This window comes from Athene cunicularia (assembly GCF_003259725.1).
Source record: "Athene cunicularia isolate RWA chromosome 2 unlocalized genomic scaffold, athCun1 chr2_part1, whole genome shotgun sequence".
Classification (NCBI taxonomy): Eukaryota; Metazoa; Chordata; class Aves; order Strigiformes; family Strigidae; genus Athene; species Athene cunicularia.
In genome coordinates, this window is record NW_020799095.1 from 33541844 (window position 1) to 33568265 (window position 26422).

The following is a 26422-nucleotide window of genomic DNA, read 5'->3' on the forward strand; positions in this document are numbered from 1 at the left end:
TTTTTTTTTTTTTTTTTAAACTCTGCAAGAGAAAATAATGATCTCTAGTGTTCCTGCTCAGTACTAAAAGCGTCAGACTCATCTGATGAGTTGACAGAAAGTGTCAGTGTTTAGACTGAAGTGTTCACCATCTGTCTGAGGTTGTGGGCCTGACTGCCACTGAAAAAAACCCCAAGGCATCATATCAGACAGAGTAAACGAATGAATACAACTCATAATTTCGGATAGTAACTATAATTTACAATTGTCAGGACTATTATTTACAATTCAACAGTTTTAATTTGGAATTGGTATACATACTTACATGCTGTTTCTATAGTAACTTCTCCTGACACTCCTTCAAGCCTGTTTCACTTTTGATTATTTGTACATTTCTAGCATGTAGCCTTAGGCTTGGAATTTATCTTCTCGATTTTACCCTTGACAGTTTGTTTTATTTTAAATAGTGGTATAAATACTATACATTGTGATGGACATAACTTGGTTACTTTTGCAAACTGCCACAAAAACCAGCAACATAACTCTACCCAGAAAGGAGAAACCTAATAACTCAAACTAACATTTTTATTTTCACCCCTAACAAGTTACTAGCCATTCTGTTTCCTGAAAATAACCTGATTTCTCCAACATGTATGGTCATGTCCATTATAACTTTGGTTAATTAAAACCCAGGCAATCTAGACTTAGTATTTTTAGAGTTACAAATGTTTAGAGACTATACACAATTCCTGTTCCTTTTGTAAATACCAAAGTATAAGACTGTAACTATAACCTCAGTTTCTCACAGCTCCAAAGAACAGATGGGCTACTGCACCTTCAGACAGATGGAGAGAGGAAGGATGGAAAGAACTGGATGCGTTTGTGGACTATACAGCTCCATGATCTCCAGTTACTGATAAAATAACCTTTATTTCTACTTCCCAATGGCAATTTACAAGTCTTTTTCTAACCTTTTGGTGATATCACAAAAAAATCACTGGTACTTGGGAGTTAGATTTTGGAGGCATTTGGGGGAAAACTGCCCTGCTATGTTTCTCTGCTGACCACACTAACTCTCAGATGCCTCATCAGTACCTTTAGAATTCAAAAAGGTACAGGGAGAATGACAGCTATTTTGCAAGTGTCAGGGATGAAGACTATTTTGATGAATGAAGAACATACCCAGTCTCTCACACTTCTGACTTGACACGGTCCCCTCTCCAGTATTCTTCATTCATACCTGTCCTCTTGTATTTATCATTAAGCAGTTCAAGCAGTCTTGCAAAATGTTTGCTAAGGCTTGTTTGGTCCCAAACAAGGACAGAGGTAATTCTAAGGTCTAGAATGGCTCTATCAATTTGGAGCTGTTAGCCTTAATAAGGAAACAGGCAAGTAAATGTTATGGTTTAAATGACACTCATTCAGAATTTCAGCCTAGGGAAGAACCCAGAATGAATTTGTAGAGGAAGGGGAAAAAAAAGCCTGAGAAAGAAACCATCTGTCATAAATGGCATGAATTTCACTCAATCATGTCAAAAGTAACTGGAAGATAATTGCTGCCTTCTTGGGCAGAAGGAGGCTTCAAGATACCAAGGACTTACAAGTTACTGCCCATAATGGATAGATGATCTAACTTCAGGTCCTTTGAGGGTACTTGATTTCTAAAAAGGGAGAAACAGTCTTCTAAAATTCACATGAACCACCTCCCTAGCGTTAGAATCATCAAATTACAGAATTATTTGGGTTGGAAGGAACCTTAGAAATCCTACTGTTCTAACCGCCTGCCATGGGCAGGGACACCTTCCACTAGACCAGGTTGCTCAAAGCCCCGTCCCAACCCGGCCTTGAACAATTCCAGGGAGGGGGCAGCCACAGCTTCTCTGGGAACCCATCTCAGTGCCTCACCATCCTCACAGTAAGGACTTTCTTCCTTCATATCTAAATCTACCCTCCTTCCGTTTAAAACCATTACCCCTTGACCTATCACTACATGCACTTGTAAAAAGTCCTTTGCCATCTTTCCTGTTGGCCCCTTTTAGGTACTGTAAGGCCCCTATAAAGTCTCCCTGGATCTTTCTCTAGGCTGAACAAATGCAAGTCTCAGCCTGTCTTCATAGGAGGGGTGCTCCAGCCCCTCTGACCAACTTCATGGCCCTCCTCTGGAATTGCTCCAGTAGGTCCACATCCTTCTTGTGTTGGGGGGCCCAAAACTGGACACAGAACTCTATATGGGGTCTCACAGGAGCAGAGTAGAGGGGGAGAATCACCTCCCTCGAGATGTAGCTGAGGATACAGTTGACTTTCCAGGCTGCAAGCACACATTGCTGGGTCATGTTAAGCCTTGTGTCAACCAACATACCCAAGTACTTCTCCTCAGGGCTGCTCTCAATCTGTCCTCTGCCCAGCCTGTATTTGTGCTTGAGATTGCCCCGACCCATGTGCAGGACCTTGCACTTGGCCTTGTTGAACTTCATGAGGTTCACATGGGCCCACCTCTCAAGTCTGTCAAGGTCCCTCTGGATGGCATCCCTTAAGCGTGTTGACTGCACCACACAGCTCGGTGTTGTAGGCAGACTTGCTGAGGGTGTACTCAGTCCCACTGTCCATGTTGCCAACAAAGATGTTAATTAAATAGCACCGGTCCCAGTACTGACCCCTGAGGAACACCACTCGTCACTGCTCCCTCCAGTTGGACATTGAGCCATTCTCTGTATCTCTGAGTGGGACCATCCAGCCAATTCCTTATCCACCAAGTGGTCCATCTGTCATCAAGCCCACGTCTCTCCAATTTAGAGACAAGGACGTTGTGCGGGGCAGTGTCAAAAGCCTTGCACTCCTTCAGGTAGATGACATCGGTTCTCTTCTTCTATCCACCAGTGCTGTAACCCCATGATAGAAGGCCACCAAATTTGTCAGGCACGATTTGCCTTTAGTGAAGCCATGTTAGCTGTCACCAATCACCTCCTTATTTAACCTGTGTCCTAGCACAGTTTCCAGGAGGATCTGCTACATGATCTTGCCAGGCACAGGGGTGAGACTGACTGGCCTGTAGTTCCCCAGGTCTTCCTTTTTTCCCTTTTTAAAAAGGGGAGTTCTGTTTCCCCTTTTCCAGTCAGCGGGAATTTCACTAGACTGCCACGACTTTTCAGATGTGATGGATAGTGGCTTAGCCACTTCATCCACCAGTTTCCCCCAGGACTTATGGATGCATCTCATCAGATCCCATGGACTTGTGCACCTTCATGTTACCTGATCATCTCCCACAGCAGGCTGTTCTTCATTCTCCTAGTCCCTGCCTTTGCCTTCTGTGACTTGGTGGTGTGGCTGGAGCGCTTGTTGGTGAAGTCATTGAGAGCCTCATCCTCTTCTGTATGCCAGGTAACCAGGTCTCCTGTTTCCTTCCAGAGAGAGCTCCCATTTTCACTAGTCTTCCTTTCATCACTGACATACCTATAGAAGCTTTTCTTGTTGCCCTTGATGTCCCTGGCCATATTTAATGCTATATCAGGGCTTTGGCCTTCCTTACCCGATCCCTGGCTGCTCGGACAATTTCTCTGTATTCCTTCCTGGCGACCTGTTCTTGCTTCCTTTTTGGGTTTGAGTTTGTTCAGGAGCTCTACATGCACCTAATAAAGGTTATTTGTCCCTAGAGGATGCCCGTAATACATAACTGGGTCTGAGTATGTCTGCATGCTCCCTTCCTTGCAAGGCTGAACCTTTCAAATATAGCTCTGCTCTAAGAACAGTCAGGCACAGAGTGCGATGGGCATGTCACTAGAAGTCCCAAACTAGTACCAAACACAATCACACCTAGGCTGTGAATCACTTAGGTGGGCCACAAATTTTCACATATGTGGTGAGTGCTGCTGGCAAACAGTGCACTGAAACTGAAGAAAAGCTAACAAGCAGACTTTTCCCTAAAAATCCCATATTTGGTACTTTTGTGTGTAATTACAATTAGCTTCTTGAACTGTAGCAACAATTACAATTAAGGAAGATATGGGCAGTAAGGTAAGTATGTAAATCAGGACAGGGAACTTGACATGACCTCTGTTGGTAGACTAGAGTATGCAAAAACAACCAACCCCTGAACTCAAGAGAACTTGTTTCATTGAGAAAGATTTCCACAGGACTATCAGTGCAGTATCTGAAAAGTCTTGTATTTCTGCAACTATGCCATCTCACAGAACCATATAGTTACATCCAGACCAGTGAATTAGACAGGTCTTGGACTGACCTCTGACATCAGTTCTAGTTGGAATGGAATAACTCACATCCAAATATATTAAGTTCTCTAAAACAGGATGCTTATATTCATACTTCTAAGTAGGAATAGTAACTGGCCTGAGTTAATACCTTGAACCTTGCACAGAATTGTTTGGGAGACAGATAGCTGGCCCAAAGGGAAACCACAGTAGGGACCATTCATGAGATCAAGTGCCAAGGGATGTTATCTGGCATTGCATTGTTTGCTAGTAGAAAGGTAGTCTAAGGCCAATCTATGTGGGATGATTTAAGAGAATTATTAAAACCTTTCCATCAGGACAATGGGTTCTCTAGACTTTGTCAAGCAGGCTAAGAAAAGCTTTACTTATCTGAAAAATGCACAGAGAAATGGGAGGACAAGCTACTGTACCTAATGATTCCAAGCATTCAATTTCCAGTAGCAAAATGCAGAACACTGTATCAGCCATCACCAGAGTTAGTGGGATGCAATTTAGATTTTCTTTAATTCAGATGATTCTGCTCAGTATATTTATTTCATTAAAAAGTCTAATTATTAAACTGTCTCTGTACCTGAGTTCCTCTGCATTTACAACACTTTGTGAAAAGTGCTTTCAAGTTCTGAGGCAAAAAGAAATACAAGTCATATCTTTATGAAAATTTCGGAGACACTAGTGAGACCTTTCTTATACAGATGTTTTTCCAGTGGAAAATGAAATTAGACACCTGGCACGGATAACTTTCAGGACATTATTCCTTGTAATCTAGCCTACTGTGAACCCTGATGTTTGAAAGCATTAATGAAAAAGATTCCAAATAAGTTTATTCATGTTAGCACTGTCTTCATTGACACTCTTGAAAGGAGATGACTGTTTTGAAAAGCGATATGACTTCGCAGCTGCATTAAGTCTCAAAATCTGGATCATTAATACTAGCTTCTAATGTCAAATATGAAATGGACTAAAACTTTAATTCTGCTGTACTGCTTCACAGATCAAACCCAAATTGTAAGTTTGAAAACTCTAATAAAAAATAACCCCCAAATTACAATCAGATAATAGTTTTAAATTTCTCTTTGGTAAAATTGTAATTAAAAGATAGACTTATGAACATTGCTGATAGTGACAGTATTTATCTACATTAAAACAAAGACACGGTGGTACTACATGTTATTTAAACAGAATAACAACATGCAGAAGAGAGAATAAAGAGTTCATATCTAACTCACTGAAGGCTTCCCAAGCTACTCTGGACTTGGAAAGCATTCAGAGATCTCCCTTCAACTCAGGAAGAGCAGAGACAGACACAGCCAAGCAGCACCACAAAGATGGCTGGCAATACCTTTAATCACAAGCACCCTGAAAGCATGCTTTTGCCTGCTTTCCACCTCAAAGATGGCTTTAAAACTGCTTTTACGAAAATAATAGTATTTAAAAAAGCCCCAAACACAACACAAACATTGCAACACAAAAAACCCACCTAAAACAACAACAAAGCAGCCCCATCCCCAAATGTCCTGAAGTCTTTACCTGAAATTCCAACCTATGGAAGTGAGCATAAAGACAAAAAGATGGATAAAGCTCCCCCTTCTATTTGGTTTCATATTTTAGCTGATTTTGAGGCTTTTCTGATTTCTGTAGCTTTAGAGCTTACTCAAACAGATCTAGCGCTAAGAAAATTAGCACTGATTTTATTAAGGCTTCTCATATTTACCAAGTTCTGCTCCACCCCATGCCATCCACACAAATTATACACTAGCAGAGTATGGCAGCTATCAAGGCTGATTTGAGGGATCTCCACTGTCCACACTTTTGACTTTATTTTTGTTTATGGAAATTCACACTGGCAAAACCTGTTTTTTTTCTTAGCAGGAATTGTACATTAATTATATCCCATTTTTCACTTCTCACACATCTTTAATTGTTTGAAATCTGTTGTTAGTGAAACACAGAACATTCAATGATCAGACCAGGTAGAAAGAGGACATCTGCACCATTCATATACACATATAGAGACATTTCAAAGCTAGCCCAGAATAAAGGAGCTTCAAGCGTGGGAGTCTACTAGCTGAAAAAGCATCTTCCTAGTAAGGTGAAGGAGCTATGGCTGCCAAATTAATATCTCTGTATCATGTAGATATATAATTTCATTTAAAGCTAGCTTATATATTTAGAAAAGTACACCCTTGTGAGCTGCAGACATACTATAAATTGCTTTTGCAAAAGGGAGAAAAGTCCAAAGTGACTATTTCCATAATTATCCATTTAAACTTTTAACTCTCTAAAGGCTGGCATTATAATATTTAAGAAGAGATCCCACACCCTGATAATGAGTATATTACCTGATGGTATTTCTTCAGTATGTTGTGCATTTCTGCTACATCTTCACTTGTTATAGTTTTGATGATATATCTTTTGTCATAAGATGTATGAAACCGGGCACCACTGCGTGCTTGGGAATCATTTGCAAGGGGTGCACTTCTTGTCAATGAATTCTGTCAATTGATTTAAAACAAAAAAAGCATCAAGTCAGAGAAAACCATGCAACTTCAATTAGAACAAATATAAACCCACTTATATTTGCTTTTAAATTTTTTTCAATGCATTTGTACCAAGCTGAATTTTGCAAAACATGTAGTCACAGATCACATTATCTTGACAAATCACCTCAAAAATATTCCAAGAAGAACAGAATGTTTGAGGGAAGATATTGCCCATCAGTCGTTCAAAAGTCATTCTCAACACTGAATGAGAATTTATTGCACTTTGTTACATATACATTATCAGCTTTTGGGAAGAAAGCATGCAGTAATTAAGAATCCAAAAGGAACACTGTATTATACCACAATAGCTGGGGATGAGTCTCTTTAATGAAGTAACAAGCGATAGGACAAGAGGGAATGGCCTCAAGTTGCGCCAGGGAAGGTTTAGACTGGACATTAGAAAGCATTTCTTTCCAGAAGGGGTTGTTAGGCATTGGAATGGGCTGCCCAGGGAGGTGGTGGAGTCCCCATCCCTGGAGGTGTTTAACGAGTTGCATTGACACAGCGCTGAGGGATATGGTGTAGTTGGGAACTGTCAGTGTTAGGTTAATGGTTGGACTGGATGATCTTCAAGGTCTTTTCCAACCTAGACGATTCTGTGACAGCTATAAATAGAGGATCCATCCGTAGTAACAGTATCACTTTAAAACTGAACAGGATTGTCCTTAAGCCAGTGTGACCTGGTACATAAACAAGATCACAGCTAGATTTTAGTTCTAGTGCCAGAGCTATACCAATGGCTTCCTATCTAGCGTTAGCAAGTAATAATATTGTACAGTACCTCCTTTTGTAAAATAGACCTACCTTCCTAGAGACTCAAAAGGAGAAGATTAGTTAATGACGGTACAGTAGTTGGAAGAAAAATTGCTAGAGATTAGTGACCGTTTTTAGACTGAAGCTTGAGAGTACTTGTGCCTCAACAGCAGCAAAATAGACCTTCTGCTTTTTTCAGAAAATAAATACTCAGATTAGATTTCTTTATACTTAAACCCAGTAAAAATAGACAAAATATAATAATTTGCTTTTTGGCTGGAAACATCTTTCTTCACCAGTAAGAGTTTATGCCAATTGTTACATACTTGAATGACACCATTATTTATTTCTTTAAAATAATTAGTAACAGCAGCAGCATAGTTATGAGAAAACACAGCGATGTTTACACCGCATGTGTAAGAACTTCCATAAAGATGGACCATACTCTAAAAAGGTTAAACAAGTTAATTACAGACTGCTGGAATACTTCTGCTTATGGAATAAACTTGCAGTACCCATTTGGTATATCCCTACTGGTAGCAGAAAACCCCAGCTCCTACTATCCTTCCTCATCATACCATATTGCACAAGCAGCTGTTGCTAAATTGAAATAGAATTCCCCTGCTTCCACACTCACACAGTGTAACGTTCTCCCTGCTAGAAGAAAAGCCATTTTCACAGAAAGTTTCAATAAAATTTTGCATATAAATGTATATGTTGCAGATTCCTAAACAGTAGAAGTTCAGCTCCAGCAGTTACAGAATAGAACATGGTTGTGTGGTTTGATAAGGCACTGTAAACTTAAGTCACAAAATGCATTTACAATGGAAGAACAATGATGCTTTCAGAAAGTAATTACAAATAAGGCTCAGTCTACAACAACCAGGTACCAAACCCACAAAATTTTATTTTTATAGGGGCTATGTCTTATTTGCAAGTTTTACCATTGATAAAACTGTTCACAAGCTCTATGGATTTCAGCAGACATGCAGATTCAACCTCAGTGACAAAAGGTCAGTAATTATCATAAAAGTAACAACTTCAGCCAAGAGATGAGGGCAACTATAGTCCGAATTTAAGAAGACCATTGAACACATACAATTATGTCTTCATATTCCGGAGACCCATTGGCTTCAACAGGACTTCAGCACAATTAAATCTTATCCCAAATGTGGGATGCTTTCTGAAATCAGTTTAATGTGAAATAAAAACATTTTCCCACAAGGCTACTTTGTTCAACTGAAATACTCAGGAGTAGTAGGAATAACAGTAAATCACCTAAAAGCACACAGCTCCACAAGGTCTCATTAGAATGAAAACCTGAATTATGACATGTAGGAGAAATAACTCTTTGCACACTTCTCCCTGTATATTTCTAGGCTTGTGCAATGATCTAGAATCATTACTAATGTCTGTGATAAAAAGTGCTGTCTTTTTCCATTACCCTCTCTATTCATTAAAGCAATAAAGGGTGTGGGTACTTCCCTAATGTTTATAACTAAAGAATTTTTCTAGACTGATCAAAACAGAGCTTTAGACACAACCACTGCATACTCAGTTCATTCTCTGTACTGGTTTTTGGACAGACAATTTTAACAGATAGAAGTCCTGATACATCACCACTTCACATAGCACTGATGATACTAGAGAAGGAAATTTAAGTACTACTGCAGTTTTCTTTACCTGTTTTCAGATGTTTCCTATTCAAATTCATTTCCTACCACTCCATCACTGAAGTGTTTTATGTACTGATGAAGTCAATTCAAAAGAACAGTTATCAGAAATGGATCAAATTTTCTTAATGTTAGACTTGCTACCTGCACTCCATTAATTTTTAAATTGAATCATAAACAGTTAGCTGTAGAAACCATCCTCTGCAGAAACCCTCTCTGATCTGGAGTCAGGATTTGGTTTTATTTCCAGGGCATATGTTTAATAGTTTAAGATGAAGAACTGATAATAGAAGTTTTTTAAAAAATGTGCAAATTCATTTACCTTCATTACAAACTAGAAAATATAATGTAACATAATCATTATTTTTAATTTTGAGAAAAGCTAAAGCATGGGTAATCATTAGTATATGTAGCAAATGAAACTACTGCTAAGTTATTAGGCTATAATTCAGTCAGCAGAAATAGAGGCTACTGGGTAATTAGTTGTTATTGTTCCCAGCAGAAAAAGGCACATTGTTCTGAGGTTAACTATTGCAATAAAGCAGTAACTACAGCTTTCTGAATCTATTTTTCCCAGAGAAACCCTCATCTTCAGAGTTTAAGTTATGTGGTATAAACCTTGAAAGCAATTAACGTGGGGGGAGACTTAAGTTGTTTTACTATAAAAAGCTGCAAAAAAAAGTGTACTTGCTAGTTTGCCACTGAACCTCTGAAGGAGGAGGGAAAGATAGAAGATGGGAAGGAGGACCTGAACTAGAATTAATTCTCCCAAATTCCAAATATCCTTAAAGGATGTTTTACAATTCTTCACCAAAAGACTTGTCAGATTTGAGTGAAATGCAGACCTGAGAGTACTCAGTATGAATGAAATATCTTGCTAGCAATGTTTTGCCTGAAATACGACACGTGGGAGATGATGATTCTCTGGACTTCTCAGTTGCTGAAACTCAGTTACTAATTCTGTGGCCAGGAAGGGACAAAAATAACCACTTCTGACTTCAAACCTTCCAAATGCTATTCCTATAACCATTTGCTCTTTTAAATTATAATGTCTTATTTTGTCTTCATAAGCACTGTTTGCACAGGAGAACCCTTCTACATGTTAGGCCTTAAAATAAAAGTTCTTCCTGCTTTCCAGGAACCTGCTGTCATCTCATTGTTAACCAGAAATATCTAGTATATAGGTATATTTATGTAGCAGCACATCAAAACAAACCAATTTTTTTTTTCCTCCCCCCATGATGGTATAAGATGTAGAGGGAAACATAGTGACAAAGGATGAGGAAAAGACTGAGGTACCTAATGCCTACTTTTCCTCAGTCTTTAATAGTAAGGCCGATTGTTCTCTGGGTAGCCAGTCCTCCGAGCTGAAAGCCACGGACAGGGAGCAGAATGAAGCCCTGATAATCCAAGGGGAAATGGTTAGCGACCTGCTACACCACTTAGACGCACTCAAGTCTATGGGGCCAGATGGGATCCGCCTCGGGGTACTGATGATGCTGCTGGAAGTGCCCACCAAGCCACTTCCCATGATTTATCAGCTGTCCTGGCTAACCAGGGAGGTCCCAGCTGACTGGGAGTTAGCAAATGCGATGCCCATCTACAAGAAGGGCTGAAAGGAGGATTCAGGGAACTACAGGCCTGTCAGTCTGACCTTGATGCTGGGGAAGGTTGTGGAGCAGATCATCCTGAATGCCATCAAACAGCACATTATGGGACAACCAGGTGATGAGGCCCATCCAGTATGCGTTTATGAAAAGCAGGTCCTTCCTGACTAGCCTGATCTCCTATGGCAAGGTGACCTGCTTAGTGGATGAGGGAAAGGCTGTGGATATTGTCTACCTAGACTTTAGTAAAACCCTTGACACCGTTTCTCACAGCATTCTCCTGGAGAAACTGGCTGTTCATGGCTTAGATGGGTGTAGTCTTCGCTGGGTAAAAAACTGGTTGGATGGCCAGGCCCAGAGAGTTGTGGTGAATGGAGCTGGTCACAAGTGATAATCCCCAGGGCTCAGTATTGGGGCCAGTTCTGCTTAATATCTTTATCAATGATGTGGATTGAGGGGATTGAGTGCACCCTCAGGATCTGGACAGGCTGCATCAATGGGTCGAGGCCAACAGTATGAGATTCAACAAGGCTGAGTGCTGGGTCCTGCACTTGGGTCACAGCAACCCCATGCAGTGCTACAGGCTTGGGGAGGAATGGCTGGAAAGCTGCCCAGCGGAAGAGGACCTGGGGGTGTTGGTTGACAGTCGACCGAACATGAGCCAGCAGTGTGCCCAGGTGGCCAGCAAGGCCAATGGCATCCTGGCTTTTATCAGAAATAGTGTGGCCAGCAGGGACATGGAGGTGATCATCCTCCCACCCTGTACTCAGTACTGGTGAGGCTGCACCTCAAATACTGTGCTCAGTTTTGGGCCTCCCACTAAATGGTAAACATTGAGATGCTGGAGCATGTCTGAAGAGGAGCAACAAAGATGGTGAAGGGTCTAGAGAATAAGTCTTATGAGGAGCAGCTGAGGGACCTGGGGTTGTTTAGCCTGGAGAAAAGGAGGCTCAGGGTGGACCTTATTGTTCTCAACAACTACCTGAAAGGAAGTTGTAGCAAGGTGGGTGTCAGTCTCTTTTCCCAGGTAACAAGCTAAAGGACAAGAGGAAATGGCCTCAAGTTGTGCCAGGGAAGCTTTAGATTGGGTATTAGGAAGAATTTCTTCACTGAAAGTGTTGTCAAGCATTGGAACAGGCTGCCCAGGGAAGTGGTTGAGTCACCATCCCTGGAGGTATTTAGAAGATGTGTAGATGTGGTGTCTGGGGACATGGTTTAGTGGTGGACTTGGCGGTGTCAGGTTTATGGTCAGACTCTATGATCTTAAGGGTTTTTTCCAACCTAAATGATTCTATGATACTTGATGCATTTTAAAAAATACGGACAGCATAAGGAATAAGAAATTATGAGTTAAAAAGAAATAACAGCTGTTACACTAAGAGAATGAATCGACTAGTACTCCTTTTATCGTGCTTCTTTCATTAGAATTCAGGCTAGACAGAAAAAATAACTAGTGAGATTTGAATAGAAATGAATAAGTTTAGTCTTATTCTAAATCAACTGGAGGAAACCTTGTAAAGTCACTGACTTTTTACTGGTTCTTGTTTTTTCCAGTAATAGCTTTTTTCTAATGGAAATTAATTCTGCCTGATTGCTAACGATAATGACAAGTTAATTTGCAAATACAACTATCATACCAAAAATGTTGCTAACAAGAGAATAAAATACATGTGTAGATAATTATCTAGCACACACTTTACTGTTTCTTAATGCTTTAATGTGTTAGAAATGGTGATGCATTTATTTTTTAGTAGATGGCTATTTTATTATTAGTTTTCTATATCAAGATTAATTAAGAATGCAAACAGCTATCATTTTACCACGTGGGTATTAATTTGTTAGAATAAACCAACCAACTTTATGCTAAGCAGCGCCTTTCCATACATGCACAGGTAACCCAAATGCCCTCTCTATAATACTCTGACTCTAAATCAGAGTTTAAGATCAGATATTTAAACATTAAACATGTTTAAGACAAAAAGAGCCTCTAATTATAACAGCCTCTGACACTTTACTTTTACTAACTCTCCACTCCTGTGATAACACTCTCAATATGTTCTCTTCAGATGGAGCATGTAGTTCCTCCTAACTGTGAAAGAAAGTGGAACATGGAGGACATTGTTAATATTACTATTTACTGTGTTTCCTTTTGATACTTGCATAAGTTTATTAAATACGTATGGTTTAAAAAACTGAAAAAATATAATTAGATACCATGCTGATTACTATAATTGCATTACCACTTTCTTGTGCTGATAAATGCATAGTTGAGTTTTGTCTGAGGACAATTTTATTTGTAATGGTTAGTTCTCACTTCTGTGAACAGAAAGAAGTTCAAATTCCTTCTAAAGTAAAGCTTCCAGGTATCATGCAAAATACCTTACCTCAACTATACTAGTTTTATTTATTTGTACTTATAAATCAGCCTTCAATAAAATACATATACTGTCGCCTGATAACAACAATGTAAGTAAAGAGAAAAAGTAAAGTAAAAATTTAAGTAAAGAGATGACAAGAATTGGCCTGCACTGGTAAGCCATCATTAGCAAGTAAGGTCAAGGAACAACTTCACTGAAAGGATCAAACTAGAAGAATTTAGGTGCTTCAAAGAGGAAACACTATGGCTAAAATGATTAAGATTCTTCCCTTGTGATGTAGGTGAAGCTAACTTACCTGTTTGACCCTGAATGTTAAGTAGAAATCGAAGCGTTCTGCGTCCCATTCAACCCTGCCAAATACTAACAAATTAATAGTACATATATTAAAAGTCAAGAGATTCCTTAGTGGAAAATGTTTCTCTTGTAAGTTAAGACACAAAATCGCCAAGAAGGTCCAGCACTTAAGCCATTTTGAAGCACAACCATTAGTAAACCTAGAACTGGTAAATCTCAGACAAATATATCAGTAACATGACACGTGACATCCAATATGCACTTTACACCACAAAGACTGTGGAAAGTTTGTGGGGTTTTCTTTAAACATTAGACTTTAGACATATATAAACAAGTAAAAAATTTTAACTTATTCTGGAGTTATCTAAACCAAGTTTTACGTCAATCATCTTTATCTTAATGCAGACAATAAGAAAGTTATGTAGTAGTGCTCATCAGACTGAAAATATGCATTTATTTGGATCATACTGCTCTGTAGTTCAGAATGTTATTGGACACACTGTATAGACTTGTCTCTTTCCGTCAAATGCAGTTTTGTGAGACAGTATATGGTAAAACGCTCATGTGATCCAGGTGTCTTTTGCCAGAACACACAGAGAAATTCTAGTGATGATATGACCAAAAAGTGAGTAAAATAAGTTGTACTATAGACATCTGTGCACAAATGCCTTGGAAGAAGAGCTGATTGAACCTGCCTAAAGAGCACAGCACAGGGCTTTTCCTCTGCTTCCTTGTTCAGCACTAAACTCAAATAAGGGAGACCCATCACCGTCCCCAGCAACAATACCACCTTCTTAGGCAAGACATCTATAATGGACTGGGAAGGAAATAGAGCATGAAACCCAAGCACCTCCCTTTTCCAAAAGGAAAATATAAGTGGCACTGGTGAGGGGGTGGGGTGTCAGAGGGAGAAAGAGAGACAGAGAGATAGATCATGGTAAATACCATACTGAATTCCCACTGGCTCTGATTCTTAATTAGGGGAAGACTAAGTGGAATATGAACAGATGGGAAATGAGCCACTCCTCACTTAACACAGATCTACAAGCCACAAAACAGAGTAAGAATATCCTTCAGATATAGACAAAAACCATCTGACTCCTACCCTCCAAAAGAGACAGGTTAGATGATGTAACAACCCTTTTATCAGCACTTACTGCTACTACATAGCACTTACATATTTTGTCAGGAACCAATGGAGCATGTATCTAGCTGTACAACATTAGAGCATGAGTCATATTAAGTTAATAAAAAGCACCTGCCTACACTATAGTGTTAGTGAGTACAAAACTAAAAGAAAAGAGGGTCACACTGCCCTGTCCCCTTCAGATTTTCCCAGCCTTCTCCAACTCTGCCACAGTGTGCCTTGGTCCTCTGGTACAATTAAAACATCTGTCAGCCACACACACCCTGTTCTACTTAACAGCTTCACTTAGCAACTCACTGCAAGTCTCCTGCTCTGAGTGTGCATGTTCTGCCAATTCCCCATTCACTTCTCATTTGTGAAGTTTTAATCTTGTGCCTGCTGATATTTTGGTCTCAGGAGAAAGAAAAGGTTTTGTACATTTAAAGTGTGAATACTTTTATGAGGTCATTTAAAGACTACACTAAATTGCTTGCGTAATTACTTACACAACTGAAGATGCATTTAACATGCCTGGCTTGGAGACACCTCTACTAGATACATTTCTCTTTCACTTACCTCCCCCTCTCTCCCAAATAGTTTCCCTCTGAGAAATCACTGGCTGGAAGTCTCACTGCCCTTACATAAAAGAATATAAAACCCCATCATCTATACTGCACTGCATAGCAGGCAACCAGAAATACTCATCTGGTCTTTGGTGCTGAGAGGTTACAAATCACAAAGAACTTATCCCATGCTACAGAATTAATTTCTGATAAAATAAAGCTACACTACTTATTAGTATTTAATTTTCCAAAGAGTTATTGACACAAAGTTAATCAGCACACCTAAATTACATGTCATTTTATCCAAGAACAGCATATTCTTTAGCAAATTAACTGAAAGATTATTTAGTTTTACTATAGACCCACTCTATTCCCTCGGCATCTCTTTCCCAAACTCTCAATCTGCCCAGTTTTATATGAGGGTAAGGAAATTTTTTCACAGGTGCACTTAGGACTTGATCCACAATTCTTTGAAGTTCACAAGAGCTTTTCTGAAGCCTTCAAAAGAATTTAATTTACTAGAATCCAACACAACTGCCACCAGGAGTCAGTTCATTTCATCCAGCCATTCCTAAAGGGAACTCCAATCTCTGCTTTTGGTCAAAATACAACTTTCAGAAAGGCAGTTGTGATTTTTCCAACTTCAAAAGACCAAGATTTACCACTGTAGTTTTTCGAGTATTTAATAATTTATGTTGATGAAAATGTGAGTCTAACTTTGAATTCAAATTATTTCCTTTCCTGGTCATTCCTATTTATTCTTTCCTAATGCATCTAGTATTGTTTTCCTGCAAGGATACTCACATACAACTAACTTTTCAATTCTTATTTCTGCAAGTGCAGCAGGTCAAACTGTCAACTCTTGCCACAAGGTATCCTCTATGTCCTTAAATTCTTTTGACGTAATTTTTCTGTATTTTTTCTGTATCTGAATTTTCAACCTATTTAAGATCACTAGCACCAAAACTATATATAGTACTAACTTCAGGTATATAATAAACAGATGTTTAAAAACCAGTAGAGCTCTATCTGATCTTACTATACCTTCCAATCTATCCACTCAAGTGTGCAGTTACTCCTACTCAGCTCACAGCAGTGCTAAATTCTTGTTCTCTTCAACCTCTTGTTCCTTCTCAGAGCTACTGCCTCTCTGAACACAGCCTTCACCTCTGTAATTCTGCACTCCTTTTATATGATGAATATAACTATTCATCTGACCATATTAAAAGGCATCTAATTTGGACAGGCTCAAAATGCCAGGTGATTAGAGTGGTTTTTGTACAAACCCCTTATCTTTACCCCACTTTGCCATTTGGATGGATTTTGCATGTTCTTTTAAGTTTTCACTAAGTGAAATGTCAATTGCTCATTGACAATTAAATTTTGCTTGTTGTATTTTAATTACCTATTTACATTATTTTAATATTTTTTATTACAGATCCTCACGATAATTGACATTTAAAAAATCAAAGTCACAAAATATCAAACCAAATACTTTTCAAGAGGCATCCTCAAGAGACCTTAGAAGACAGCTAAAACACCACCTAATGCTTTATCCTTTGGAAGTCTATTTTTACCTGTCACATTAATCAATAAAACCAGCAGCCTGTTGTAATTAAGTAACAGTAATGATATTATCAATAATGCTAGCTATACCAACATCAGATCTCAAAAAAAGTGAACTGATTTCCAGACAGACTTTAGTTGTTTCTAAGAGCAACAAGTTAAGCTGTTTGGAGCTATTTTTTCCAACTGAAAATTTTTGTGAGGAAAACACATGGAGCAAAACCACTAATGTACAGGAAAAGCTTGTCCCCACTGCTCCCTCCATAATTGCAAGCTATATTTATAACCGGCAAAGTATTGCCTTCCTCTTCAAAGACGAACTGCTGGTGAGGCTCTTCCTTCTCTGCCCACTTTGCTTAAAATGTTCACAGTACGGATATTTATCTCCACAGTGGGACACCAAGGATTAGCCACAGCCTCCAAGAGGGTGGAGAGATTTAAAGGTCAATTTAATTAGCTCATTCTAATCTCTTACACATCTAATGTAAATGTCATTGTTTTTTAACTGCTACTTCAGCAGACAAGATTATATTTTAGAAGCTTTGAACACGTGAACTATGTGTTGGATGTAATACAAATACTTAATGTAACATCTAAAAAAGGGAGGCTAATAAAAATTGTCATTGAGTCAGAGCTTTGCCTAAAAAAAGGGCAATAGGAAAATTCTGGTGATAAAGCATGTAGAACTTTAGAAGAACAGTGGTCTTTCAAACTGACTGGCTTAACAGCTTCTCATTGATTTAAATCTTTACCATTTTGTGATGTCTGGACAAAGGCAAACAACTGTTTCTTGTACTGTGATCTCATCCAAAAGTCGTGGAACGCTAAAATGAGCTTCACAAGCCTAACGTACCCTAAAGACAAATCAGATCACATCCCAGGCTGTTTAAGAGTGCCTCTGGGCAAGCTCTGCATGAACAAACAGGCAAAAACAAGTGCACAGATGATGCTCTGTGATGACTGAAATCATAGGTCAGTGGAAAAGCCTGGCAATGGTTCATTGCTGTTAGAGAATTACGTACAACGTGGTCTGGCTGTTCTATGACAGCAGTTACAGGGATACTACCTGGCTCATGCACAGCTTTTCATAAGACAAGCCTGCAGCTCCCCCCAACCTTTTTTTCTTTTGACAAGACCTCCGGAATCATGGATATGGATGAATTAGTCTGGATTACTGATTAAGAACCAAATTAGAGAGACACAGTGTCATACAACTGGACAAGAATGCTCCAAGTTTTTTGCTGTAATTTGAAACATGCAGCCCACTTCTGGGATGGTGTTCAGGACAGTGTTTTGTCAGTGACTTCCAGAGAGAAGACAGACAAAACGCTAGTGTTTTAATGTAACAGAAGCATCAAACCTAGAGGTATCTGGTTTTGTCATATGGGCACGAGTAGGGAAAACTCTTGGGTTTACTTTGTATGGTGGCACCGTGCATTCGACCACTGCCATTGAGCAGGTTCACATCTGGAAACAGTAATGAAGAAGCATGATCAGGAAACACTAATCTCTGACACTGACATGCGTTTAAGAAGTATGGCATGTAGCAAAGCATACCTGTCCAGTAACATATGCTACAAGCACATTCAGTGGTATGACCTACCCTTGCCTTTGGCAGCTGTACGGACAATACTGCACAATAATTTCTTGTCAGCTCAAAAGCAGGGTTCCCAAAAGACTTATGTCATGGAACCTCCAAAAGATGAAACCAGGACACCACTGGTTCTGTGGTGCATCTGTCAGAAATAAAGCCACTTCTACAATCCTGTTAAGATATGAATGTACACACTCCGAACATCTATGAACATTTACATGCAAATCGTATTCAGGGAGTGATTACTGTGGTGAAAGACATGAAAAACTCTGACAAAGGTGAAACCCCAATTTTTTTCTCTTTTTCACTGAGCTATCCTTCCAGAGAAAGGCTATGGGTTCCTTGACTTGGTTGAATAAGAGTTTAATGAATAAAATGTGTTTCTTTCGTAAATCAAGTTATTCCATTGAAACTGTAGGTCTGAATTTGGAGCTGTCAGCTTAAGGCATGGACTTGCTTCAGAAGCAGTTAGGGCTCTCTTTCTGGGAGCCTCTCCTCATCAGCTTTGTAAAGCTTCACTTCATGCCTCACTTTCAATGGCTATCACCATAAGAGATCAGCGAGCACCTATCAGCTCACTGTTTTGATGTTGCCAGCACATGCTAAATTACTTTTTTCTAGTTTGAATACTCAATTGTGAATGATACTTAGTTTAGGAAAGGAACTGCTGAAAGAAAGGCAAATGAAATGTTTTCTCTAAGGAAAACTAAGAGAAACTGGAGATTAAAATTTCTGTTGCCATGCATACTAAGGTTAAATCCCACAGTCACTGAACTCTTATTTCGGCTCACACTTAAGGTACCAAATCCTAGAACATAATATTCAGATTACAAACATTTTTTTTTACATTCTGGAAAGACCACAAACACCACAGTTTTTGTTAGTACAGCTAGCTCAACACCTTACTACCACTACTGCCTACACCTATATCAAACAACATGTCAGCAGTTCTGAACATCTTGGTGCCAATGCTCATTTGTGATCCACAAACTCTATACTCTGCTACAGGAACCTCATCTGACAAATGAGCTCAAGAACTTTTAATGCACTGCCAGACTTACCATGCTAAAATGACCAGCACAAGAATTTTCAGGACAGTTCTCGCTGCCAGGATTTTTTTAATGCATTTTATTAAACATGCAATAAAAAGATCATGTCTTAGGAAGAAGATTCATCTCTTAACACAGTTGCTGCTGACATATTTATTGCTGACTTTGTTGTCTGTAGTTTGATGCTAGAGGTGGCTTGCTCTTTCCCAAATCAAGGACCAATAAATGGAGGCATGAATTTCAGTACAGAAGCACCAGCAGAGAGCTGATTAGTATTTGATAGCCTGAAGAAACATACTGTCTTAGACTGGAAAATAGTTTTTAAGCTCTTAGTATGTCTTAGGATGGGGTAAGTCACACATGATGAGCAAAAATATTCATAAGTTGACAAAAATTCTGATGATCTGAAGTTTAGATACTTGAAAATGATATTAAAGATGGCTGACTTCTGAAAAATGAACGTAGAACTTGCATTATTTTCCTGATGTCATATTAGAATCTGGACTAGAAATCCTCTGTATGGAAAACTGAAATACTGAAATGTATGAGACACCCATATCATAAGTAAAAGATACTGAGTTCATATGGTTTGTTATTAGTGAAATTGCTTCAAAGCAGCAGTGCTCAATTTTCATTTTAGACTTCAATCTTTTATATAAAAAATGTACATAGAGATAATAAGCATTTCTAAATTAGAAAGAACTCATAGACCATCTGTTAAAAGCCCTTTATGAATTCTCTGTCCTGTAGAGAGAACCTCTACAAACTGCTCCTGCAGACAGGCAAAGTCAGATCTGAGCATGTCTCTTATTACACTAAGTACTAAAACTTTAAGGGAAATCAGTTGTGCTCTCCCCCCGTCCCCAGCACAAAGCTCATTAGGTACACTGGGACACTGGTGCCCTCTGGTATGAGCAATTGTATTTTACTGGGTAAGAACCCAGTCTCCCTCTTTTGCTTAGCAGAATCCAGATGTAGGATTCAGCAATAACTTTAAGCAAGAGCAGATGTGCTGGAGCATAGTAAAGTAAGTTTCCCTTTCCAGAGCAAGAGCAGCAGAAGCATTTGCTACAGTAGTAGATCCTATTTTTTAGAGTTTGTTGGGGGGCATTAAGCTAGCTGCTTGCCTGTTAATCTCAATTTTGCAGTTTACAGAAGATACTCCTGTAATTCTGACAGAATTGCACTCGGATTTTTTAAGAAGAAATAATGTCAATCCTGTTGAAAAGAAACTCCAAAGTTACAAGAGTTACTCAGTATATTTTGGAAAAAGAGGCCTTTCCGTAGAATAACTTTTGCAAGACCAGTGTCTAAAGCTGAGGGGGAATGTAGAAACTAAAACTGAATTCAGCACTATAGTGAAGAATTTACTTTAGGACATCTGTTTTTTGATTTTTTTTTTTTTTTTCTTCTATTCTGCTAGGAACAGTTAATGCTCTCAAGTGTTTTCCTGTCAATGTTGGGAGAATCTTAAGATTTAAGGATTTTTTCAATAAAGTAAGAAGACACTAAAAAATACAAGATCAAGATAATTTACCCTATTCAAGGCAAAAATCTGTCATTTAATGATCGGTCTTGGGGAATTACTGTGACACTTCTAAAAATTATCTTCGAGATCCATATGTACTTACTTGTAACATCCAACAGCAAAAAGCAAAACAATAATCTCTTTCACTTTGAAAATTTATAGCCTATGTAAGTGGTTAAAACGGTTTTAAAGTTTTTCCATTATTCAAATGCAATTTTGATTCATACTGACTAATCATCACTTGTGTTCCCTTTTCTAAGAAAAAACAACTAGATTATTCTTTAATTTGATGCAATAAATATCTTAGTAATATGTGATCACCAAGAAGGAAGATCAGGGTCTAATAAAATATTTTTTTGACATAAGAACAGTTTCTTAAGCTAGACTGAAGACTTAATTTGTTGTAACAAATTTCTCTGAATAAAACTCAAGGTTTAACTAGCTTCATGCTATTTTTTCCATATTGCTGTTCATAATAAAGAATGAATCACCAAAAATCCCCACTCAGTATTAGCAACCACACATTATCTCCATGAAACGTTAATCCTAGTTCAGTACTAATCAAAATGTCGCTTGGAGATGCCCAACTAGCTATGAAGGACAGATACATGTAGGACAGATTACCAAAGATGCCTCAAAAAAAGGAGTTGGTTTTCATCATGTGAAGGGAGTCCACTATAGGAATTGTAATTGACATTACTAGAATGGCTTCCTGTAAGGCAGGAGCCACAATTTAAGGAATTCCCCTGACTTTGAAGTCAAGAGTACTTGTGGAAAAAAAGCTCTAGTTTGAGATTTAATGTTCTCTTCAGGGATTAGAGGTCTCTGTAAGAGAAGTTCCCTATATTAACTCTTTCATATGTGAACTAAACCTGCATGTTAAGCAGTCTACAAAATTACTGTGTAAAGTGAGTAATACAATGCCAAGAATTAAAATGAGTATAGCCCAGTAATTACGGTGTATACTACCAAATTATTTTCATGAGGCAGGGTTTTTTTAGTCTTTCCTCATGAGTAAGCACTATCTGCCATTTGGAACAAATAATCAAGGATATCTGCAGAACACTCTGAAAACAAAAACGTTTAAAATTAATGTTCTTCCCGATTTAACCTGATGCGTCTAAGTAATGAACAAGGTAATTGGGTTCATCTAAACCAATATTATCTTGCTCAATAACGGGAATGACATAGTTCAACAACTGATTAGGATTTTCTTCCTGAAAATCATTATATAAGAAAAACTATCCAGAGAAAGCTGTTTGCTATCTCTTCCATAAGCTTTTCTTCAGTTCAATACTGCACAGCCTTTTTCCAATTCATGTTTGGTTCCAAGTACAAGACAATTTTAACCAACCTTCATTGGAATACCTTCCTTGAAGGCAAAGATTATCTGAAGAAAAAGTACATACAGTGAGTCTCCTTTTGTCAAATTAGATACCCTTTTAAAATCAGAGAGTGTAATGTTAAAACAAAACAATTTATACTTTTAATAGGGATAATCCCCATTTTACACATGGGGTGACTTGAATTTTCGTTCATGTGTATTTATGTAAAAATAATTTTAATTTTGAAAGTATGTTCAAAATACATTACTATGAGCATTTAAGAAAAAAAAACCAGCAGAACAGTCAAGTAGAGTAAAAGTATTCGGAGTGATAAATTGCTTGGGTTGAAGGAAAAGAGGAACAGTGAATGCAGACATTGCCTTCTCTTGGGTCAAAATTAATATTAACTGTCTTCTGTTTTTTGCTAAATATACTTGAAATACTAAATAGTATTGAAATTTTTTTCTAATACATAATCTTGTGAAATCAAAACCTAGGATGTTGTTACATTTCCTTCTTTTGGATTGTTGTTTGGTTACATCATCCCAAAACCCTAAACACACAGCTACAAACAAGCATTTTTGGTTTTAATCTGAAAATACAGACATTTTATTTACTGACTCTCGTTTAACGTTTTATCATTGTTATCATTAATAAATTCAAACAGCAGTATAACATAGCTACAACAGGAGTTTCTGTTGTAGAACAGCAATGCAGATGGAAACATTTCATAATGCTGTGGAACGCAACATTTTTGATTATGCTAAGTTCACTGGTTTCAACTAATGACATAATCTTAAGTCTTCTAATATATATTTACTGAAGTATAACTTTGACCAGTAATGTCATCACTTCATCTTATAAAAGACAGCAAACATGAGCTGACACCATAATTTTAAGTTTAGGAGGAATCACACATCCTTCCTTCTTTGATACACTGATCTTGTTCCTTTGTCAAGAAAAAGGGAATCTTCAAATAAAGAGATCAAACAATTTCCCAAACAATAGAATTCTCTTTGGTCCATCAGAAAAATTGAACCAGGAATGCAATTTGATATAACTGTTGTAACTGTTGGCCTGAATCTTGGAGTATTTGCTCTTAAACAATTCTCCAGTAAACAGTATAATGAAAAATCATGCAACAGGACCATGACAGCTCTACAAAAGAAAGCAACACAACCCTCTTCACCTACTGACAAGATGTCTTACCAAAGTTACAGTGGCCATATACTGAGATCCATAACCTAATCTCCATCTACACTCCTGCAAGCGCATTTTAACCCATCTAATAATTTTTAGTACATTGCTTGATATTGAAAGAGGCAAACTGGTAAAAAGAATAGCTCAAGGACTCTGATGTAGATTTCAGCTGCAGTATTCAGCCTGCTCTATGTAGAAAGAATGGATGTGTTATTGTATAAAATACATTTTGTACAACTCAGTTATTTGAAACCACCATCAAATATCTTCTCTTAATATATCCTAGTGGCAGGCTGCAAAATACAATTGCAGCCTACATCAAAATAGCTTAAAAGAGCAAAGGAGCATGCTGGGGGCTGGGTTACACAGCAAGTGCTCTTTAGGACAGGACAGCCTGCAGTGTGACTGCACAAGGAATTATGTCTCTGACTGAAACAATGTACCTTAAGAACAGTTAATGGAAAAGGGAATTGTCAGCAAGTATCAGCAAATCAGACTGAAGCAGAGTCAAGAACTTTTGCAAAGACAGAAAGAAGCTTTGACTGCAAGGAACAACCCTGCCAAATCTACAGCAATTTATTGTTTTGCTGTATCTGCTCTATGCAAGCAATTTGTTTCCAGATCCTCTGAACAACAGGAAAAGGAGACATGATGAAGCAGTATGAAGTTGGCAGGCCACAGGTCACTCTTTTCTAAACAAAGAGCAGGAAGAAAAACAGAAGACTGTAGTAATTTTGGAAACCACATCTCAGACACACCACTGAAGCAACTGTTATCTCAGTGATCCAGCTGAATACAGCGTCTCTTGTCAGTAATGTCCAAACATTATTTCTTCTTCCTACTGCAAGAGGTATCACCCTGCAGTTTTAATAACATGGCTTCAGTTTTAATAACATGGCTTATGACTGGGAGGTACTCTAATGGGAAACATGGAGGACTAAAGATAGCAGAAAGGTAGGAACCAGAAGACAGCTAGGGTAGGTACAAAGGTAAAACTGCAATGTTCTGCTTGCAGGGGGGGGAAGGATCAGGAAGAATGTCTTATTTTTCCTCTTAGTTTTCCACTGGTTTATACAAAAATCAAAGAACTTTATTTCAGCACATTGGTCTGCTTGTTCACAACTGCAGCGTTACTAACCTCTAAAATCTGTATATACCACCAGTTTAGGTGTTTTGAAAGAGAACTTACCTGGAAGTCTTGATCATCAATTCCAAACCTCTCTCTTAGATTACGGAAAACCATTGGACAATATTCCTTAAATTTGAAATGACTTGGCATATTTTCTCTGAAAGAATATAAAACCAAATCAACTTCATTCACGTGCATATGTAATAAGTAATCTCTATATGTAGTAAGTTCCTGTTCATACAAAGCAGAGGATAAGGAGATTTATAACCTCTCTTCTAATGCTTTCTTTTTTAAAAACGATGTTTGGTTTCACCGTGTTCTTTTCTTTTTCTTTACAATGTTTATGAAATTTATACATATTTGTCTCTAACAAGCTACAAAATAAGTAGATGAAATAAACACAAACTATATTTTGATGACTTTGGAACCAGGACTCAAAAGCAGAAAAGAATGCTTTCCCATTGCCTTAAAATTACTTCACAGGTGAAATCTTAGAGTGGATTATACAAGAATTACTATAACATCTGTGACACCAGAAAGTACTGATTATGCCAAACCTTCACGAAAATTTGACTCATTCAGTACATCTTAATATCCCAGTTTTAATTTCAAACTTGTATATGAGAAAAGTTATTTTGACCTTTGCACCACAGAAGACCCAAAGTAGCAGAAATCTTCCTTTTCCCAAATATATTTTTGAATAAAATTCAGGTTATACACAAAGCATTAATCACTTTGCATGTCTGTACATACTATTCATGGAACATTTAATTTTTAAGAGACATATAAAGATAATTTCATGTAATATTTTTTGAGTTTCTATAATTGGTATGATTGTGTATTATGGATTAATAAAAAGTCGAAAATTATTCAGCTTTGATATATGCTTTAAATTCTCAATCTTATTCAAATAATAAGTAGTACACACACATGAATTTATGTCTTTAGAAATACCCAAATAAATGCTTATACCAGCCATAAATAATCACATCAAGAAAGAATTGCCTTCAGTAAGATACTCATAAGGCAATAATAAACCATACGGAGGAAAAATACTACCCAGCAGTCCTTGCTGTTGCTTTTCAGAACAGCACAGATGGTTATGTTTATCGCAGGATTAACTTAATCATCAAAACTTCAGTCCCATGAACTGAAAAATAACAGAGTTCATAATACATCATAAAAATATCACTGCCGCTATCCACTTGTACAAAAACTTGTTACTTGTACTTACTTGTTGAAAAGGTGATTGTCCACCTTTATCTTTGAGTACGCTTTGAAATCATCTGGCATCAACATAACAGGGATTTGAACATGGCTCAGTTCATTGATCTAGAGAAAGCAGAATATATTTAGTTGCTGATGTCTTTGCAAAGATGCTGAATGTGTCTTAATTACAAAAATGCTATTCAGTCTACTATTTCTTGTGTATATGTCCTGGGAGTGAATGTAAAAGAAGAACACAAAAGCAGTTTTACTCTTTCTAGATTAAATGTGATCACAAGATTGACATTCTGGAAAAGACTAAACAGCATTCCATATTTAGACTAGTGTCAGAAAAAAAAAGTGCTTCAAAGCACACCTGGAGTGTACTTTTGATGGAAGGTCAATGAGGACGACAGCAAAATGGTCTTTAATCTGGACATATTCTTGTTTCACCAACCTACACTTTCCAAAGATAATTCAAATTTTATATTTTAAGTGACTATTTACCTTTGCAGATTATGAAGTAGTCTTACATGCTGTATCTTAAACTATTTATAGAAAATAAAGTGAAATTTAGCTTACATGTGAATGCACACACTTTGGGCTCAATAAACAGAGATTTGTTTCTTACACTAATGCAGAACCTAGCCAAGTTTTTGCAAATCACAGCATTCAGGAATTTTTTT

At 37.9% G+C, this 26422-nt stretch overlaps 1 protein-coding gene across 3 annotated transcripts in view; it reads right to left on the bottom strand.

Annotated features, from left to right (window-relative positions):
• The window catches only part of PIP4K2A (phosphatidylinositol-5-phosphate 4-kinase type 2 alpha), a 54587-nt gene extending 28727 nt beyond the window's left edge, over nt 1-25860 (bottom strand). For all 3 annotated transcript variants that reach the window (XM_026842811.1, XM_026842812.1, XM_026842810.1), the window contains exons 1-3: nt 25765-25860; nt 24591-24687; nt 6545-6697 (exon numbers count right to left, since the gene is read on the bottom strand). In XM_026842811.1, the coding sequence (XP_026698612.1) occupies nt 6545-6697; nt 24591-24687; nt 25765-25829 (315 nt within the window). In that variant the 5' untranslated portion in view covers nt 25830-25860. The remainder of the gene's footprint in view (nt 1-6544; nt 6698-24590; nt 24688-25764) is intronic.
• Nucleotides 25861-26422: the final 562 nt, after the last annotated feature.